The following is a 13,383-nucleotide window of genomic DNA, read 5'->3' as shown; positions in this document are numbered from 1 at the left end:
CAGCTTTTGCTGCCCCAGCAGTGAGCCTCCCAGCTGTCTTCCCTTCACCATCACTCCCCACGTGCATGTCCATGCTTTTGTGGTATTGAATTTCAACCCCTTTGCATCCTGCTGGGCTCAAGGTCACCCAGGGAGCTCTGGCTTGGCCAAGGGCAGTTATTTAGAGAGGGATCTGCCGTGGAGCAGGGGTTTTCAGAGGATCACATGTGGGGTATAGTACGGCAGGTTTTGAGAGGCATTTTCCCTTGTGACCCCCCAGGTGATGGTGGGGACTTACCTCCTCTTGCCAGTTGTGGATCAAGCAGCTACCCTGGGGCACTGACTGGCTGGGCTGCTCTGCTGATGTCTTCAGGGTGGCAGGCAGCACAGGCACCACAACAGGGGGCACATTACTGAGGCCAGTCCTGCACCTTGTAGGACAGGCTGGGAGCTCAATCCCACAGGAATCCTTCTCAGCTTCAGCTGGTGGCACCATGCTGGGCACAGCTGGCTGGGCCTTGGCAAGCAGCTCATCCGAGGCTGACATCTCCTGGGGCATCTTGGTTGTAGCCATCAATATCTCCCTGTGGCACTGGGGCTTCTCCATAGGCACTGCAGGCAGGAGGATGTCATTCTGAACCCCAGCCATGCAGGGCAGCCTCTCCCCAGAGAGCATGGGAGGCATGTGGACTGCCAGAGTCACCCTGCAGGTGGGGACAGTCCCTGAGGAAAGGCAGTGTAGACATCCTTCAGCCCCTCCCTTCCCACCATATCCAGTATGAGCAGAGCCAGCAGGCAGGGTACCCCAGGTTCCCTGCAGTGTCACCCCCAACTAGCGATGAGGGTGAGGGATTTCTCTGCCTCTGAGGGGAAGTAGAAGTGCTTGCTGCTGGGTCTGCATGCCGGAGGAGTCTCCTCCTCCCTAACACCTCTTTCCTCCTTGCCTCCTCTGCCCCCAGCACCATCCCCCCCAATTTCCTCAGCCCAGGCTTGGCTCCATAATGCTCCTTCCACCCCACTTCACTCCCTCCCGAGTCTCTACAACCCCCAGCGCTCGCTGCCCGGACTCTGCTGCCCCAACCTGTTCCCTAGTTGGGACCCCTGCCAATCTGTGTCGCCCATCCCCTCCCTTTTCTAATGCCTCCCTGTCCCCATAATGCTCCCAGACTTCGCCTCCAACCCTGACCCCCAGACATCTCCCTCGAGGGTCACCCTAGAGGCCTACACTCCTAACGCTTGCGTGTCGGTGCCCCCGGTCCCACCTTCGAGGTAGTCTCGGCCCCACCGCTCCACTCGCGTCTCCGCGGCCCTGTGCAAGGTTAGGCTGCTTCGTCTCCATGGGGATGGTAAACACGGGGCACGCACCGTCCGCTGCCGACAGTTCATTGGTGGCGCTGGCTGCGTACGCACCTCCTATTGGCAGAGAATCTGAGGGGGCGGGGCCAGGGGAAGGGCGGAACGGAGAGGGCAGCACTTTGGTACCGCGGTTGTTTGGGGCAGCAGTTTGGTACAGCGGTTGTTTGGGGCAGCAGTTTGGTACAGCGGTTGTTTGGGGCAGCACTTTGGTACAGCGGTTGTTTGGGGCAGCACTTTGGTACGGCGGTTGTTTGGGGCAGCACTTTGGTACGGCGGTTGTTTGGGGCAGCAGTTTGGTACAGCGGTTGTTTGGGGCAGCACTTTGGTACAGCGGTTGTTTGGGGCAGCACTTTGGTACAGCGGTTGTTTGGGGCAGCAGTTTGGTACGGCGGTTGTTTGGGGCAGCACTTTGGTACGGCGGTTGTTTGGGGCAGCAGTTTGGTACGGCGGTTGTTTGGGGCAGCACTTTGGTACGGCGGTTGTTTGGGGCAGCACTTTGGTACGGCGGTTGTTTGGGGCAGCAGTTTGGTACGGCGGTTGTTTGGGGCAGCAGTTTGGTACGGCGGTTGTTTGGGGCAGCACCTTGGTACGGCGGTTGTTTGGGGCAGCACTTTGGTACGGCGGTTGTTTGGGGCAGCAGTTTGGTACGGCGGTTGTTTGGGGCAGCAGTTTGGTACGGCGGTTGTTTGGGGCAGCACCTTGGTACGGCGGTTGTTTGGGGCAGCAGTTTGGTACGGCGGTTGTTTGGGGCACCAGTTTGGTACGGCGGTTGTTTGGGGCAGCACCTTGGTACGGCGGTTGTTTGGGGCAGCAGTTTGGTACGGCGGTTGTTTGGGGCAGCACTTTGGTACGGCGTTTTTTTGGGGCAGCAGTTTGGTACGGCGGTTGTTTGGGGCAGCACCTTGGTACAGCGGTTGTTTGGGGCAGCAGTTTGGTACGGCGGTTGTTTGGGGCAGCAGTTTGGTACGGCGGTTGTTTGGGGCAGCACCTTGGTACGGCGGTTGTTTGGGGCAGCAGTTTGGTACGGCGGTTGTTTGGGGCAGCAGTTTGGTACGGCGGTTGTTTGGGGCAGCAGTTTGGTACGGCGGTTGTTTGGGGCAGCACCTTGGTACGGCGGTTGTTTGGGGCAGCAGTTTGGTACGGCGGTTGTTTGGGGCAGCACCTTGGTACGGCGGTTGTTTGGGGCAGCAGTTTGGTACGGCGGTTGTTTGGGGCAGCACTTTGGTACGGCGTTTTTTTGGGGCAGCAGTTTGGTACGGCGGTTGTTTGGGGCAGCACCTTGGTACAGCGGTTGTTTGGGGCAGCAGTTTGGTACGGCGGTTGTTTGGGGCAGCAGTTTGGTACGGCGGTTGTTTGGGGCAGCACCTTGGTACGGCGGTTGTTTGGGGCAGCAGTTTGGTACGGCGGTTGTTTGGGGCAGCAGTTTGGTACGGCGGGTGTTTGGGGCAGCACCTTGGTACGGCGGTTGTTTGGGGCAGCAGTTTGGTACGGCGGTTGTTTGGGGCAGCACTTTGGTACGGCGTTTTTTTGGGGCAGCAGTTTGGTACGGCGGTTGTTTGGGGCAGCACTTTGGTACAGCGGTTGTTTGGGGCAGCACTTTGGTACAGCGGTTGTTTGGGGCAGCAGTTTGGTACAGCGGTTGTTTGGGGCAGCAGTTTGGTACGGCGGTTGTTTGGGGCAGCAGTTTGGTACGGCGGTTGTTTGGGGCAGCACCTTGGTACAGCGGTTGTTTGGGGCAGCACTTTGGTACAGCGGTTGTTTGGGGCAGCACCTTGGTACAGCGGTTGTTTGGGGCAGCACTTTGGTACAGCGGTTGTTTGGGGCAGCACTTTGGTACAGCGGTTGTTTGGGGCAGCAGTTTGGTACGGCGGTTGTTTGGGGCAGCAGTTTGGTACGGCGGTTGTTTGGGGCAGCAGTTTGGTATGGCGGTTGTTTGGGGCAGCACCTTGGTACAGCGGTTGTTTGGGGCAGCACTTTGGTACGGCGGTTGTTTGGGGCAGCACTTTGGTACGGCGGTTGTTTGGGGCAGCAGTTTGGTACGGCGGTTGTTTGGGGCAGCAGTTTGGTACGGCGGTTGTTTGGGGCAGCAGTTTGGTACGGCGGTTGTTTGGGGCAGCAGTTTGGTACGGCGGTTGTTTGGGGCAGCACCTTGGTACAGCGGTTGTTTGGGGCAGCAGTTTGGTACAGCGGTTGTTTGGGGCAGCAGTTTGGTACGGCGGTTGTTTGGGGCAGCACCTTGGTACAGCGGTTGTTTGGGGCAGCAGTTTGGTACGGCGGTTGTTTGGGGCAGCACTTTGGTACGGCGGTTGTTTGGGGCAGCACCTTGGTACGGCGGTTGTTTGGGGCAGCAGTTTGGTACGGCGGTTTTTTGGGGCAGCAGTTTGGTACGGCGGTTGTTTGGGGCAGCACTTTGGTACGGCGGTTGTTTGGGGCAGCACTTTGGTACAGCGGTTGTTTGGGGCAGCAGTTTGGTACAGCGGTTGTTTGGGGCAGCAGTTTGGTACAGCAGTTGTTTGGGGTAGCAGTTTGCGGCATCAGTTTGGGGCATCAGTTTGGGGCCAGGGCCACGCCTAGGGCGGGACAGGAGCATCTGGAGTGTGGCAGGGGCCGTACCCCCTGCCCTGGGTCGCCCCAATGCATTGGAACTGAGGGACAGGGAGGAGCTCCGGGCTGGCCAGAGCTCAAAGGGTCTGGCCCGAGGGGCAGGAGTAGCTCCCAGAGGCCCTTGGATGGGGCACATGAGTGGGCACCATGCCTGGGCAGGGACAACTGCCCATGCTGGTTTGGCAGGGATGTGCCCTACACTAGGCACCTGGGGATATGCTGCTGCCCATGACCTGACCAGGTGACCCATTTCCCGAAATGGCCAAGCACCTGGGCAGGCTCCTCTGCCCCAGGGACCCATGGCTGGCCCAGGCTGATAGGGGTCCTGGGACCCAGTGGGGCCTAATTGGGAACAGCTCTCCCGCACAGGTGTGGAGCAGCTTCACTCATCGCCAGCCCTCGCTGGGACCCCCCAGTCTCCATCCTCGTGGAGGCCAGGCAGAAGAAGGGCCCTTTGATAGCTCCTGCGTGAGGGCTGTTATTCCAGAGCTCTGCGGTGTGTGCTGCTGGGGCCACAGCATTTGACTCGGGGGCCTCTGCTTTTCCTGGCCGGGTATGTGTCTGGCCCCTTTGGCTTCAGCCGGCCGGGGCCCCCAGCAGGGACTGTTCCTCCCTCAGGGTGCTCGGCCTTGTGCCAAACTGGGGCTCCTCTGAGCCCATCTGCAGCACAGCTGCAGGGAGGAGGGAGAGACATGCCCTGGAGCTTAGGCTCGGCAAAGGGGGCCCTGCTATGCTAGGACGAAACTACCCTAGCACCCACTGAAGGTGGGTGCCTGGGTGCCCCGAGGGCTAGAGTGCTTACTCTGAAGGTGCTGTTGTGAATGCTCCTGGTTGTGTCCCCCATGCTCAGCTGTGGGCCCAGGGCTGGCTGATGAGGTACACTCATACTCCAGCTGTTGCTGAGGGTGGCAGCCTGCACACCCGGTGCCAGCTTGCACACCAGAGTGCTCTTCCCAGTATCAGCCCTGGAGTCCCCACCAGACATGTGGGCTTGTTCCTCAGACAGTCAAAAGCCTGGACAAGCAGCATGAACGAGTGCCTGGGGGACACTGAAGGAACACTACAGTGTGGGACGGTAGCCCTGATGATGCCTACCTGGGGCTGTGCACTCACTGTGGGACAAACCACTCTGCATTTGGGGCATTGCCATGAGCCTGCACCCCGGTAGAATCACTGTGGGGAAGCAGCCCTGGAGCTGATGGAGCACGTCTGTCTGCCTTTCATTGTCTGACACATCCCCCGCCACCCCCCTGCCCAGCTCTTTTGCGAACTTGCGTCATTTGTGATAGTCTTCAGCTGAAGAATGAAAACAGCTGGTGGCCACCCACCCCCCCAGTCCCAACCCCACAGAGTTGTGACTGCTGTGGTGCTCCTGCACTGCTCAGGGAACTGAAAAAATAAACCCACTGCTGGAGAAAGGTGATGGGAGGCATCTGTACCCTGACTTCACATGCCAGCACTCATCCTCTGCCAGGCAAGGCATCCCTGGGTGGGGGGACTGCTCTGGGTTAGCCCTGGGAGATGATACACTGGGCACCCCTGGCCCCTCTTTGGGATACCTTCCTCCAGCCCCTCATTGGAGTCTTCACCTTCCCAGGAACCCCCAGCCCCAATCTGAGGTCCCTAGCTCCAAGGCAGGGCTGCTCAGTGTCTGAAAGTGGCCCCACCCTGTGCTGACACTCAAGTAGGTTTTGCAAGTGGGAAGCAGCAGCAATCAACATTGTTATTTGTACCCCAAAAACATTCCGCATCCTATACTGAGTGTATGTGTGTGGGGAAAGTGTCTGTGCTCTGCCACAGCTCCATGCTGCTCCCAGGGGGCCCCACCACCAGCGCCACTGAGCTAGAGGCTGAACAGAGCTGCCATTCTCCCTGGCGGGGCTGTGGTCCCCTGGCCGGCTGGCAGGGACCCAGGCAACCCTGACAGTAGTGCCAGGTGGGCCATGTGCCACGCCAGCACTGGCCCCATGATACTAAATATAGCCCTGGTGCCCGCCTGCGGCTCAGCAGTGCAATGGGAGCGGGAGGCACTGAACAGGGAGCATGTGGGTGGTGAGTGGGTGGCAAGCAAGTAGCCTGCTGCGTGCATCTGCAGCACGGCGCTGGCAGCGAGCACATGGCACCATGAGCAGGGGCCCCCTCGTGGGGTGGATGTGGCCCCATGCAGACACGTGTCTGTGGTCAGCACGCAGACATGGGCAAGCGTGTGTGGCTGGGCCTGCACAGGGCTGCCCGTGTTCTGCATTCACCAGGGTGGGGGCTGGTGTTCCTGCAGTGTGAGCCTCACTGTGTTCTACAGAATGGGGTGTCCAGCGCTGTGCAGGCACAGGTGTCTGCTCTGTAATGCTGCCTGGCACAGCAGTGTGCACACAGCAGGAGTCTGGGGTGTGCAGTGTGATGTTTTGCACAGCAGCGCACATACAGGGGCTGTGGAAAGTGCTGTGGCACAGGGGTACATAGACGTGCAGTGGGGAGCACACCCAGCATGCAATCCATCCTGCAGTGCCCTCAGCTCACAGCAGCCCAAGGAGAGTTAAACGTGCAATTATCACTTTTAGTTCAATGCAGTGCATTAGCTCACTTCTGAGAGGCAGAGGAGCTCCATTGCCAGGTGCAGGGCTCTGGCAGTAGCACAAGAGTGCTCCTGAAGGGCACTTAGGGGCTTGGTGGGAGGCACACAGGGGTGCTGGGACTGCATCTTGGCAGTGGGGTAGCTCAGGGCATGGGGTACTGCTGGGACATGCCCCAGCTTGAGGACACCCTCAAAACACTCAGCCTGCTCTCCCTCTGCCCAACACAAAGATCTGGCATGTGGGTAGCCCTCAAAAACCTCCTGCTCCAACTGGGGGGCTTCAGAGCATCTTAAGTGTGGGCAGGTTGGGATGCTCGGAGCCCTGACATGCCCCTCACCTCCAAGAAGCGGGGCACCGAGTCCCACTGCAGTCGCAGGCCAGCCACCCCTCCCCCAGTAGAGACACCCTGACATAAAGCTACTGAAGCCAACACTAAGGAGATGCTTTATTGGCTGGCAGTCCATAGTGTGTAAGGGGGTCAGCCTGGTGGCCAGCCCATCTGCCGCCCCCCCAGCACGTGGAGGTGCAGGTGGTAGACAGACTGGGCACCATCCTTCCCGTCATTGATCACTGCCAGTGGAGGAAAAAGGGGTCAGGCAACGCTCCTGCAACACCCCCAGCCTGTTCCTCCCCATACACATGGCAAGGGATACCAACTTACCGAGGCGGTAGCCGTCAGCCAGCCCCTCTGCCTGCGCAGTACGTGCCGCCACCACCAGCAAGTGCCCCAGGAGCTGCAAGAGTGGCAGGGTCACCTTTCCCCTGTTCCTCTCTTTCCCTCAATGTCCCAGAGAAACCCCCGCCGACTCACCTCGGTGTCCTGAGCACCCACGCAGCTGATCCTGGGGATGGGGCGCCTGGGGATCACCAGGAAGTGGATGGGAGCTTGGGGGGCCACATCGCGGAAGACCAGACACTACCAAGGGGGAGTGGAGCAGTGAGCCCCACATCCATGCGGCTGTCCCACACCGCTGGAAACACGTGCCCTGTCGTCCCCGCTACCTTGTCATCTTCATAGAGGATGGTGGCAGGCACGCTGCGGTCGATGATCTTGCTGAAGATGGTGGGCTGCCCGCCTGCCTCCTCTGCCGCTGCCCGCCGTGCCTTGTCGACCTCCCCGTCTCGCCCGCCGGCCGCCGCCGTGTATCGCTGGGGCAGGCACCAGACGCCTTAGGGATTGCACCCCCCGGGGAGCTGGCCCCCGTGGCCAGGGGTGGCGAGAGAGTGCGGGAAACACGGCACACGTGCCAGGGTGATGGGGGTGCATATATGGGACAAAGCTGCACGCAGGGTAGGTGCAGGCAGCGCACAATGGGGTGACCACGATACAAAGGGGTGCTCCACGGCCCCACCGGTGCGCATGTCTGGATTCAGGCCTACGGCGGACCTTGACCCGAGCGAGAGCACAGACGAACCGCCTTCTGAGCAAAGGCTCGGCTGCAGCTAAGCACCCTCAAACCCTCTCCAGACCCCCCGTCGGCGTGTCCCGTCCCTCCACCGCGTGGCCCTAGCACCCACCTGGCCCTGGCTGAGAGCGCCCCGCGCTGCCCAGCCGCGCGCCAGCCCCCGCACCAGCAGCACTGCCGCCATCATGGCCGCGCCGCTCCCGCCCCATTGGCTCCCGCCCCCGTCACTCCCACTCCTAGCCCTAGCCCCACCCCCACAGCGCTTTAACGCACACCAGCAGCGGCAGGCGCAACGCAGTTTAATTGTGTTTCAGAAGCCCATGCGTGGCCGCTTGCGGCGGGCCTGTGAAGTGCAGGAGGCCTGGCTCAGACTCTGCGACGATGGGATGCACGCCTGACCGGCCTGGCTAGCGAGCGGCTCTGCCGGCTCGGGCAGGTCCCCGGCACACACCGACAAGTAGTCCCGTAGCGTCTTCCGCCGCTCTTTAGGGATTCCGCGGCAGCGCAGGCTCTGGGAGGATAGCAGCCCTTCGTCCAGCGCTGGCGCTGGGCTGCTGGCTGTCTCCCGGGGCAACACAGTAGGGGACAGTGGTGGTGGCGGCAGCTGGGGCACATCGCTCAGCTCCGACAGCTCGGACTGGTACGTGTGGGAGGAGGTGAAGCTGGCTGAAAGGCTGTGCCGGCCCCGAGCTCGCTTCTGCCGACGCCGCCGCTCCCGCAGTGCTCGCTGCCGCTGTGCCACATTATAGCTTGACCTTTCTTCCCACCACTGACACCAGTCCTCAGACCAAGCTGCTGTCAGACGAGCACTCAAGGGATCTAGACCTCCTGATGGCTCCAGGAGCTGCAGAAGAGGGGGTTGGGAAGGTAGGGTGTCCCAGCACTGGATGCGACCCCCTTCCTGCATGGCTTGACGCAGCTGCTGACGTGCCTGCTGGTGCAGGGTGCTTGGGCCTGCTGGTATCTCCAGCTCTCTGCGGGTGAAGATGCGCTTCTGGCTAAAGGTGGGGGGCCAGGTGTGTGAGCGGTGTTCCCTGCAACCTTTGCAAAATTCTTTCAGCCAGCGGCGGTAGCGCAGGGCTGCAGCTGGGCTGGGCACTGCTGGGGAAGGCTGGGGGCTGGCAGAGGGCTCCTGAGGTGGTTTGGTTTCCTCTGGGGCTGCTGTTGTGCCTGCATCCCCCACCTCCTCTTCATCTTCCTCCTCATTGATAATGATCTCTAGGTTGGACAGGTAGAAGGTTTGCTCTTCTTCCTCCTGCTCTTCTTCATCACTGCCCAAGCCTAGTGGGCTGCCTGCTGGAGTCTCAAAGAGAGGGGAAGAGCCAGGGGCTACCATGGCCTCATCCCTCAAAGTGGGAGCAGGGGGCTCCACAGCCTCATGTGTTAGCCTCTGGTAGAAGATGTCCCCAGCCTCAGAGAGCTGGAAAACCAGCAGGGCCTCCTGTGGCCCATCCTCCTGCAGTGCAGTAGCCAGCCCTGTGGGAACAGGGGAAACATCTGTCACTATATTCCCAGCCCTGGGCCTGGCCAGCAGTAGGGCTGTATCTACCCCCACCATAGGTACACTCCTATGTTCTTTTCTGTGTTGTTCATCTCATCCATAGGACTGTTCAGGGCTTGCTTTTTTCAACCACCACCCCCCACTCCATGGCACACAGTGGCCTACAACTGCCCATTCCAGCCCACATTCATCCCTGACCCAGACACTACAACCCAGGGTGGTGCAGGACACCCACCAGCAGCAGGGGCACCGAGGCGCTGCTGGAGCAGGTAGTGGTGGTGCGGGAGTTGTGTGGGCAGGTACGGCAAACAGCCTGCGATGCTGTGCAGCTTCTGAGGAGACCCTGCCAGCTGGCAGGCCGACTGGCTGCCCCCTGTGGAAGGACATGATAAAAATTGCCCAGTGGGCATGGATGCTGGGGCAGCATCTGGTCCCAGCAGTTAGGAGACTAGGACATGTGCAGAGACCTGCAGCACCCCTCAAGCCCCGTCTCTTACCCCGGTATTGCAGCAGTAACAGCTCCTGGGTGCGAGATGCGCCGAGCAGCACCTTATGGCTCCTCCCAGGGCCCCCCGGTGTAAGGTGGGAAAAGAGAGGGGGGGCCTTCATCATGTGTGCCCATTTCAACACAGGCACCATCGGCAACCGCTCGTCCAGTACATACAGAGAGAACTGGGACAGGAATGCACAGCTCAGCAGGGCTCACCCCAATATTCTGTGGCAGCCCCCCTCAGTTGAGTGACCTCCCTGCCCCACAGGCACGGGGAGTTGGGGATGTGTCAGGGTGTATTACCCCTAGCTGTCCTCTCCATGTGTGTTGCGACTTACCTGCGTGGTGACAAGGTGCTGGGAGGGGTGGGCCCTGCCCAGGTACATGGGCAGTACCACACGCTCACCCTGCTGGCAGCTGGCTTCCTGACCCACCTTGAACAAGTCGAAGTGGCATCTCTCAGGAGCCTGCAGCCGAAGAGCAGAGTGCTGTCAGCATCCCAGGCTGTACAACCCTCTCCCCAACGCACTGCTAGCCTTGTGCCCATTCTCCCATGCTCACCCGTGCATCCAGGCACTGCAGGCCAGTGCGGTCGGCACAGCTCAGCACTCGCGGGTGAGCGGTGAAGTCGCTCCAGCGCCAAGACGAATGGTCCCGAAAAAAAATGGTCTGGGTGTCATGGCGGAGCCTCTGCAGCCTGTGGGAAAAAGGCGATGATGGCAGAGGGCAAAACTGCCCCCATTGTTTGGGACTGTCCCACTTCTCTGAAACCCAGGACTCTGCATGAGCCCACTCTAAGCCCTGAGCACTCTCTCACCCTATCTCAATGCTCCAGAGGTAGATGGCTCCACTCTGGGTGCAGACGGCCAGCTCCCCAGGGAGGTGAGGGCTGCATGATGAGAGACATGGCATAATTGTGGGGGCAAAAACATCCACCACAGCAGAGAAGGCTGCAGATGCAGCACAGCCCCATCCTTGCAAAGCCCCATTCTCCCCCAGTGCATACCTGACAGTGAGGCAGGAGGCAGGTACATCAGTGCGGATGACCTGCAGTGGTGTGGGGGCTGCCCCCATCCTACCTGGCACCCTCCAAACACCACAGTGATAGTCTGAGCGGACACCAACAAAATCTGGAGGAGCACAAGAGATGACACACGAGATGGCAACATCCTGGAAGCATCCTGCTCCCGCTCCACTCCATGCTCTGCCCAATATGCATTCTTGGTAAGATCCCAGGACTGTCTTACCTTCCCCATCTACCCTGGCAGCAGCCACTTGCCGGATACGCCCATTGAGCTCAAACTGCGCTGGGGAGGCCTGGACACGGGGAAGTTCCTTCAGCATCACATCCTGGAAATCTGTGGTGCTGGCTAAGGGCAGTGCAACACAATCCCCTCTTCCCTCCCGAGGAATACTTTGTGGGGAAGGATACAGAGATGGTTCATGGACCTCCCTCCAGGGTACACCAGGCAGCCCGTGCATAGGTCCTTGGGGGGCAGCCAAGCCAGTGCCCCTCCAGTACAGCTGTCATCAAAAAGCAGGTTGGCCCACTGCAGCAACAGCTCCTCATGTACACATTCTGCCAGCAGCCCCAGTGGCACCTCAAAGAGCCAGTCACGGCAGAGGTGGGAGAACCAGCGTAGGCGGGGGACAAGGCGCTGCCGGGGGCAGCCCCTGAAGGGTTACAGATGGTGTCAGGTAGGGGGAAAGAGTGGAAGTCCTCCTCCAGCACTCTCCAGGGGTAAAGGGAATGCCTACCGCCTAGCCTCCAGGCGGTCGATTTCCTCCATCAGGGCTGTCATCCGGATGGTGCTGTTCCGGGCCTGCCTCTGTGGGGAGAAGGGGCAGAGGCTGGGGATGACAGCCACAAGGGGTGGTGGATGGCATTATCACCTCTAGATGGACACTGACCTTCAGCTTGGAGTTGCCCAGGAAGAAGTTCTGGTGCAGCAGCTGCCCCATGGAGCCAAATGCATCTTCTGGGTGATCCACAAAGAAGTGGCCCAGCTGTGCAGGAACAGAAGGGCTGGGACATGCAGGGATCCTGCACCATCCCCCCCCAGGACCTCTGTGAGAGATGGTGTCCCAGGCTGTACCTGCTTTGTGAAGTCCAGAGTGGTTGCGGACTTGCCTGTCCGGAGCTTCCTGCACAGGACACCACGGTACAGGATGTCTTGAGCCTCAAGTGAAGGGATCCAGTAGGCTATGGGAAGAAGGCAGGGGATGGCCAGTACTGCACAAATACCAGGACACTGCTACAGTGCCACCGAGCAACCACTCACACATCCCCAAGCCCTCCTGTGCAGGTACCCCTGGGGACAGCTGCTGAAGTTTCCCGTGGCAGAGCCAGCAGGCAACCATCCTGAGCTTCAGGGCAGCTCCGCAGGAGGGTGTGGAGTAAAATGGGATGTTGCCCCCTACCCCAAGCAGCGTACCATGCTCCCCCGTAGCGCGGCCCCCACTTGTGTTGGGAGGCAGGAGTGGAATGGCAGCAGCGTCGGCGGGTTGCCAGCTCTCGCCCATCCCGCCACGGCGGGGCATAAACACAGTGCCGGCCTGCAGAGAGAGAAGACTGGAGGTAAGAGCAGACCCGTGATCGCTCCCTCGACGCGCTCCCCAGGCCCGTCCCAAACCCTTCGTCCCGAGCAGGGCAGGATGCGCTGCGGCCTCACCTGGGGGCGGCCGGGGCCAGCCTCCAGCACCTGCCCGTGCTCGCCCCAACCGGCGGCCGGAGCGGGGCCCCCCTCCTCCCGGGGCGGGCCGGTGCCGAAGTACGACGGGAAAAGAGTGGCCGGGAACTCCATGGCCCTGGGGACCCTGTACCAGGACGAAGGGGATCTCAGGACATGGCCGCGGCGGCCAGGCGATTCCCGCGTGCGAACGATGCGGGCAGACGGACGTGACGTTACCACAGCGTCGGGCTGCTGGCACCGCGCACCAATGAGCACCAGGGCCCGGAGTGGGACCCTAGCGGAGCTGGCAGCAGCGTAGTGTGCGCCTTTGCCCTCTGCTGGCCGGAGGCTGGACACGCGCCTTCCCTGACAGGACCTGGTGCGAGCGGCGGCGATCGGGGCGGTACGGCGCAGGAGAGCATCTGGAGCCATCGGGATCGGGCCCCGCTGGGGATTGTTCTTTCCTCTAAGCCCCCAGGATACAGAGGGGTAACTCCCCAGGGGTCCCGCAACAGGAACCCCTCGTCCTCCGTGGCCAGCCTGACCATGATGCTGCACGGCTGTACCGGTGGGATGTGGGGCCTTAGGACAGTCCCAAGCGCCTCGGGGACGTGTGGAGAAAAGACAGGTCCTGGAGAGTTGGGGGATGCTCCAGTCCCCCCGGCCCACCCTGATCTTGCCGTGTGACTCTACGCCGGTCTGGCCCCTGGGGCTCCCTTTCCACCCCAGCTCGGGTGCTTCTTCCGTCGCACGGAGTGGCTGTAGACTTTCTGTGAGAGTCCTGCCCGGTCCAGCATCTCCG

The 13,383-nt window shown here is 60.9% G+C and overlaps 2 protein-coding genes across 2 annotated transcripts; both read right to left on the bottom strand.

Annotated features, from left to right (window-relative positions):
• Window positions 1-6,960: 6,960 nt before the first annotated feature.
• Window positions 6,961-8,102, bottom strand: HINT2 (histidine triad nucleotide binding protein 2). The gene is made up of 5 exons (XM_054397525.1): window positions 8,031-8,102; window positions 7,515-7,661; window positions 7,324-7,428; window positions 7,174-7,246; window positions 6,961-7,082 (listed from the first exon to the last, which is right to left on the bottom strand). Exons 1-5 carry the CDS (start codon window positions 8,100-8,102, stop codon window positions 6,991-6,993), a joined length of 489 nt encoding a protein of 162 aa, XP_054253500.1. The 3' UTR covers window positions 6,961-6,990.
• A 126-nt stretch (window positions 8,103-8,228) lies between these two features.
• Window positions 8,229-12,713, bottom strand: TAF1C (TATA-box binding protein associated factor, RNA polymerase I subunit C). Its single transcript, XM_054398107.1, has 14 exons — window positions 12,582-12,713; window positions 12,372-12,465; window positions 12,006-12,112; window positions 11,821-11,916; window positions 11,668-11,738; window positions 11,342-11,583; window positions 11,157-11,267; window positions 10,916-11,039; window positions 10,727-10,798; window positions 10,471-10,606; window positions 10,248-10,376; window positions 9,917-10,091; window positions 9,655-9,792; window positions 8,229-9,394 (listed from the first exon to the last, which is right to left on the bottom strand). The coding sequence occupies exons 1-14, from the start codon at window positions 12,711-12,713 to the stop codon at window positions 8,229-8,231; spliced, it is 2,793 nt and encodes a 930-aa protein (XP_054254082.1).
• Window positions 12,714-13,383: the final 670 nt, after the last annotated feature.

Source organism: Indicator indicator, chromosome Z (assembly GCF_027791375.1).
Source record: "Indicator indicator isolate 239-I01 chromosome Z, UM_Iind_1.1, whole genome shotgun sequence".
NCBI classification, from domain to species: Eukaryota; Metazoa; Chordata; class Aves; order Piciformes; family Indicatoridae; genus Indicator; species Indicator indicator.
This window is presented reverse-complemented; position numbering and strand designations above follow the sequence as displayed.